The sequence below is a fragment of the Alligator sinensis genome, unplaced genomic scaffold (genome assembly GCF_000455745.1).
Source record: "Alligator sinensis unplaced genomic scaffold, ASM45574v1 scaffold532_1, whole genome shotgun sequence".
NCBI lineage: Eukaryota > Metazoa > Chordata > Crocodylia > Alligatoridae > Alligator > Alligator sinensis.
Genome location: NW_005842451.1, coordinates 392572 through 399648, shown reverse-complemented (window position 1 = coordinate 399648; position 7077 = coordinate 392572). Strand labels below are relative to the sequence as shown.

Sequence of the window (7077 nt, the reverse complement as noted above, 5' to 3'; positions counted from 1 at the left end):
AGGAATGATAGTCCAGGGGTCAGAGGGATAGCCCAGCATGTGGAAGCGGATGGTTCAATTCCCTGATTTATCAGAGTCCCTGTTTGACCTTGGTAAGTCACTTCATCACTCTACCCTGTTTATCATCACTAAAAATAATACTAACACTAGTGAGTCCCCTGGATACTACAGTAATAAGAACTACTGGGCTTCTGTGGTACTGTTGAACACAGTGGAGACAGTTGTCTTGAAAGTGATCATTTCCAGGGTGGCTTCACCACCGCATTTCCAACAAGGGCATCTGGCAAAGAGAGGGTAGGGTATGCTCACAAGCAACCTTCCTCAAGAACTCTGCAAAATGGGGTGTACACACCTAAACTGTAATCTGAATGCCGCAATTTAGCCTTTTTCTCACCTTTTGCTCCAAGAGGGCAATAAGCTGAAAAGCCCTTTTTCTAGGATATTTTGCATTGTTGCAGCTACACTCAGGAGGGACAGAAGATAAAAGCAAAGTATCATGTGGTCCCCATCCTCTTCCCCTACCTGCATGGAGGATGGAGTATAACTAACAGTGGCACCTTTCATATCTTATAACTCTGGGCTCCTGCAGTTAGTTGCTATGTGAAGCTACTGTGGGAGCATCTACACATCACCCTATGGTGATATTGTTACTGCTCCATGCTTTAGTACTTCCTTTTGGAAGTACTAAAGTATGGTGCAGTAACTGCCCATACTGCACTATGCACGCGGCGCACAGTTAGTTTTAGCTGCTACTTCACTGTAGCAGCATGCTAAAATGGGGGAGTGCACTACTACAGCGAAGGAGCTGCTAGTCATGTGTAGACTCATGTGATCACTATGTTGCTGTAGCACAGGCTTGTCCAACATATGGCTTGTGGGCCACCATGCAGCCCAGGGCGGGAGGGGAGATTGTCGCTCCCTGCGGCTGGGCCAGGCACTGCTCTCCTGCCGCGGCGGCTGCCTGTGCCCTCCCGGGGGCCATTTGCCTTCACCGCAGGGAAGCATGGAGGAGTAGAGTGGCCCATGCTCCCCCGAGGCCTTCCCCCACCAGGAGCTGCCCTGGGTGGACCACGCCTGAGACCCTGCCAGGCTGGGAACTGGCTTTGCTCCCGCAGTTCTGCCATCCCCCGTCTCGTGTTGGCTGGGCCCCAGCCGTGACTGCCCAAGCACTGCCAAGACTTTGGGCAGCAGTGTTGCTGGTGTGGGCAAGGCCTGGGAAGCAGTGGCATAGGCAGCCCCTTGGCCTGTGTGAGAGCACCAGTTACATCGGTTTGGTCACATATTTTAATACGGCTGTCAAATATCTTCTGAGGCTGCCTTCAAATGGTGATTGTAGTAGGCATTAGTGGGGCCCCAGCTGTTGGGATGGCTGGTCCAGGACATCATTTGCTGTAGCTTGTCACTAGCTGAGCACAGGTGGGGGTTTATGCCAGCTTTGCCTTATTTCAGGCTTGTCCAACACACGGCCTGTGGGGTGATAAAATATGAATATAGCTCGCCGGCCCACTGGGTGATAAAAAGTTCATGATCCAGCCCCACATTCAAAAAGGTTGGACACCCCTGCTGTAGCGCATCGTATGGTGACATAGTGCATCAATATAGCTGTCAGGGCCTAGTGGTTGAGTGCCTTGGCACAGTGGAACTTTCTAGCACAAGGCACGGTGAGATTTTGTACGAGGGAATTTCTCGGCACGGTGGAGAACACCGGCGTGGAAAGGTTCCCGCCACTCAGATGCAAATTCACACATTACTATTGGCTGGTTCTAAATTATTCCTACGTGGCGACTAGCAATTGGCTCGCTAGCCGTATAAAAGGTTGGAGCAGTTTCCACCCAAGTTGGAGAACTCCGCGCCCATCTCGGAGTGAACGTGGCGGACTGATCAACCACTGACGACTCCCCGTCGCCGACCATCCTGACGTACCCCCGTGTCCTGCATGCTCGTGTTCAAACCTGTTAGAAAGATATCTCATCTTATCAGAGCTCCTCGGTTAAACTGAAACTGAAGTTTGAAGTTAACTTTCTTCCTACGCTGTACATCTCGACAGTGTAAGTAAAGCCATCTTTGTTTGAACCAGTACGCATTTGTGCCTAATTCTACTCCAGCGGTCGAAAGTACCCATCTGTACGTGCTGGGTTTGTGGCCACAACCCAGTCGACCCTTTCCCAGATCCCCCTTGGCCCCCACAATAGCAACATAGGGTGACGTGTAGACTTGCCCTGTGAGTCAATATTTTAGGCAAGTTCATAGTTATTTCTCCTCCTGTGGTTCATTTAAGGACTTCCTAGAATCCATATTTTTCCATCACATAAATAAACTACAGATACTAATCTATTTCTAAGACTTCAAACTGTCTTTTGTAGTTTCTAAAACCTATTCTCTTTATCGTATCTCACTCCAGGGGTATACACTTGTAGGTTCACTGCACCACAGGAAGGTATTTAGAGTAGTCTGTTTTTTGCCTTGTTCTTTATAATGAAGCTAAGGTATAAACATTAGATCACTAGTGCACACTGACGTGTAGTGTATTGATTAAACAGCCTCTCAGGAACCTTGCTATTCACTGTAGTTCACCAAACAAACATGTAATGTTACAAATATGACTTAAATACTCTGAGCAATCGTTACATATAAAAAGTAAGAATATGCTAGAAAATACATATGCATTTTTAGGAGCTTCAAGAGGATTCTAGGGGTCTATCCTGAACCATATTCTGGTCTTATTACTAGAGCAGCTCACAGATTTTTGGATGAAGCAGGTTTCAGTTTTCATTTAATTTTTACCACCCACATATAAGGGAAGTGCTCTAAACATTATGTGAAGAAGTAAATCTTTCCTACACCAATAACTATTTAATAATTTATACAACAGTAACTAAGAATGAGTTTCTTCTTCCCCAGAAAAAAGCTAACAGCCTAGCAGTAAAAGGGTGCTCCTTTGCAAGGTGGTAAACCCAAATTCAAGTCCCTATTCACTCTCATGTGATTCATAGATTTAAAACTGTGACACCTATATCCAGTCAACTATTTTAACAATTGGTTTACTCTAGGAGCTGGCTATCTCATTTTTCATGAATTTTTTTTGAAAGGTCTCAAATTTGTTCTAGAGTGGAACATCAAAGTTTGTATGGGATGGGAGAACTGTTTCCTATCCAGCATATGGGTGCAGACAGAAATGACAATGTTCACCTGATCTGGCCACAGAAAGTTCATAGCTCTGACCAAACACAAGTGAACAGCTACAAACAGCTTAAAATGGCTGATTGGGTGAAAATTTGACCCCTCATTGCATGAGGTATCAGATAAAGATGGGTCAAATTGTAGCATCTTTTGTAACTTGTGTTTGCAGAGCTCCCAGCCTGTCACCGCAGAATGAGAAGGGGGAAAGGGAGCAGAAGGAGTTCAGTCTGGGTTTTTTTTTTTTTAGTTCCCACAAAGGGTGGGATGGGTGTATTGGAGTCCCCCCTCCCCCAAGGTGGTGGGGAGGCTTCAATTCACCCACCCCACCCTTCAACACCAGCTGGGGAGTCCCAAGATCAAGCTCCATCTGCTGCCTTTCCCCCCTCCCATTCTGAAAACAGTAAGCACAGGCAGAGAGCCGTGTCCCTTGCTATGGGAACCTGGCTGCAGGCTCCCAGCCCCAGCTAGATCCCCCTCCCCCTGGAACCAACAGTGAACTTCTGTTTGGTCTGGGGTAACGTTGTAACTCAGAACGCTTTGCAGAAATCATTCTGAGTTACGACTAGGAGCTACACTTCTATTTGCACTTGTACATAATGAACAAAAAGGACATAAAATACTACTATCACCTGACTGAAAAAGAGCAAGAAAAAGGTGATATAGCTGATTCCCCTTCTTGTAGATCCCAGCAGAACTGATAGGAACAGTTGTCAGGGCCAGGGAGAGAAAGCATCCTTCATTCCAGCAATTGCCAGCTGGCCAGTATAACAAGGTGTATTTTTACTGTACCCCTAACTGGAGAGGTGCAACTAGTTTTCTCTGCTTCATTTCCCCCTGCCCCAGCAGATACTGGCCATAACTAAGAATGTAGACCAAAGCTTTTACACTCCACCAGTCATCACAATCATATGTCAGTGCCTTTTAATATCGAAGATAAAAAAAATCAAAAGGATCTGTCTGAACAGATCACACTCCAGTGACAATATTCACAAATAAACACAACAGTTGTGCTGGAGGCAAGAACATGTAAAAATCACTCAAATAGGAGTAACAGGTTTTATTTTATTTGTTTTGTTTTTAACCCAAATTTTCTACATAGACTTCTAAAACAAACCAATGCAGTCAATCCACTGAATAAAAATAGTATACTGACTATAATGATATACTAAACTGTTTTTCAATTAGACATGACAACCCCGATCATAAGTAAGGTATGTACTGTATATCTCACTGAAAAAATGCAAAGTCGCTTATGTGTGGTCTCTACCTTTTTTAAAGATCTACAGTTAATCCCTGCACTGACTCAGTCTCATTCAGTCACAAATGAACCTCTCTCAGTCCTACTCTTCCACTGTTGTATACAAGTAACTCCTATTACAATGAAAAGAAGTTTGAGGTCTGCAAGAACCAATTACCTACATGGCTTTTGATAATGGGAGGCTTGCAGTTAAGAAATTTCTCTTTGTAGTTAGTGTAATAGAGGCTCGCTAAAGTGATGAGCACCAATCACTGCAACTGAAGTTGATAGAGGTTATAGGTGTTCTGTAAATCAGACTGGAAATGGTTCAAATAAGGCATGATTTGACAGAGCAAATTCACTTGGAACATGATAGCCATAACAATGAGCTCCTCTTTATTTAAGGCACAAAAATATATATAATTTAGCAAAAAGAGGTAGTAAACATTTCCTTCTGGAGAGAAGACAATGAAAGTAAGCAGAAGTCCATATTGTCCATGTTCTTCTCTTCATGGTTCCCCCACCAAGGTGGGGTGAACAGCCACATGAAAGAGGCAGGTGGTATGAAGAGAAGCCCAGGCTCTACAAGGACTAAGACATGAGGCCCACAGATACCAATGCAACTGTTTAGAAATGCACTATTCCCATTTTGTTTAAATACCTACTTGTAGCTCACCAGTTTACCTTGCATCTCTGTCACATTGCTGGCATCTCATCAGTATTCTCATGAACCTTCAAGCTGAGTCCAAGCTCACAGTAGCATTTATTCATCCTTCCAACTATACTTTTTTGGAGTCGGGGCGAGGCTACATCATATAAACTGGATATCTTTTTTTTTGCCCCACAGAAAACACATTAGTTTCTTCCAAACACGAAGAAAATGAACAAAGGCACATTTAGCGTACATCAGTTCCTTTTGTCTCTGTGGAATCACCTCAGTCTCATTTCCTGCTTAATTAATGCAGCTAAGTATTTTCCTTTTTCCCCCGTGTGCAGATGGAAGTGAACATTTATACTACAGTGACTGAGCTCCTCATTATACAACAGAGCGCCCGAATGCTGTGATCGGTATTCTAAAGAAAGAACTTAATTTCTCCTAAAGAAAATCAGTAATTTGTATATTATCTCCCCATTTTTAAGAGACTCCATTTTGCAAAAGGGCAGACCCCCTTTAAAAGACACAAAAGGCCGTGTCTTTTAAAACAAGTGCACTCAGATCGAGCTATCAATGACATTGTACTTACATGGCACATTTTGAAAATGTGGCAATGAAACTGGATAATAGAAATCATAAATATGTATATGTACATTGCTGTCACCTTCTGGCAAATTATTTTACTGAGTAATACCTTCCAGACAGAGGCGATGCAACCTTTGTACACAACCCTTCCATGGTATTTGAACCACAGGTGATAAAGCCTCTGCCTAAAAGATATCCTGAACTTCAGCAAATGTATATATATATCCTGTGGCCAACATACATGGATGTATGTAATGGGATGGTATAGTTAACAACAACATTACTTACCTGCCTAGCAGCAAAAACTCTCCGGCAAGCCCCAGACGCCTCATGGCCATAAGCAGCCCTCTCACAGTCATGCCCTCACAGAAGCAGGCAACCACTCTTGCCTTGGGCAGATGGCTCCTTAGCTTTCTCAGCAGTTTGTCAAAACTCTGTTCACCAGCATTACTGTAGATCTTGTAGGAATGTGCAATGCAGATCCCCTCCTTGGCCGACATATCTTTAAAAGCTTCCATTCCACTTTCGCCGTAGTTACCTAAATGGAAAACCAGAGATACATAGAGTGTAAGCAAGGATATTAAACATGCTGAAAACTTTTTTTTTTGCTTTTTCCCTCCTTTCTTTAGGAAAAATAAACATGTCAGTTTAAATTAAGGCTGTCAATTAATTGTGGTTAACTTGCACGGTTAATGCACTAATTGTTTGCATACTTTTATTTAACATATTAAATCATGCACATGGTTTTGAAGCCCATGCCTGGGCTGCGCTGTGACGTTACCACCACCACCTCCAAGCTGCCCCGCGGGCCAGCGGTAGCAGTGCAGAGGACTTCAGGGGGGCTCCCACCACTGCGCACACCCCGGGGAAGGCATTGGGGAAACATGCCCCAACCAGATTTGTGTGTGGGGTGGAGGCGGGCTGCTGCTGCAGGCTGGGACTGTGAGCCCTGCTGCCTTTGCCCTGGGAGCCTCACACTGGTTGTGCTACGTCCCCTACCTGCCCAGCAGTGGGAGGAACAGCATGGAGTCACGTGGCTCCCAGTGCAATGGAAGCAGGTTGCAGAGCCCAGCATGCAGTGGACAGCCTGCCTCCTCCTTGTGGACAAATTTGGGAGGCATGTGCCCCCATTCCTCCACCCAGAGGTGCACACAGCAGTGGGAGTGACCCCCTCCCCATGCCCCTGGATAAGCCACCCACAGCTCCGTCTCATGACCTGCCCCAACCCCAGGGCCCCATTCACCCCAGTCCCTGCTCCTGCCTCTGTCCTACTCCCTCCCTCATCATAGGGGCCTTGATCTGCACCCTCACCCCTTCCCTCCTTCACATCCCTTCCCCCCCACACACTTACCTGCTGGGTGGTGTGTGTGTGTGTGTGTGTGTGTGTGTGTGTCTGTCCCTCACTCCCAAACCACAGCCC

General features: G+C 45.4%; 1 protein-coding gene across 3 annotated transcripts in view; it reads right to left on the bottom strand.

Annotated features, from left to right (window-relative positions):
- GRM5 (glutamate metabotropic receptor 5) overlaps nt 1-7077 on the bottom strand; it is a 419830-nt gene that overhangs the window by 210382 nt on the left and 202371 nt on the right. For all 3 annotated transcript variants that reach the window (XM_006030558.1, XM_006030559.1, XM_006030560.1), the window contains exon 2: nt 5946-6195. In XM_006030558.1, coding sequence (XP_006030620.1) covers nt 5946-6195 — 250 coding nt within the window. The remainder of the gene's footprint in view (nt 1-5945; nt 6196-7077) is intronic.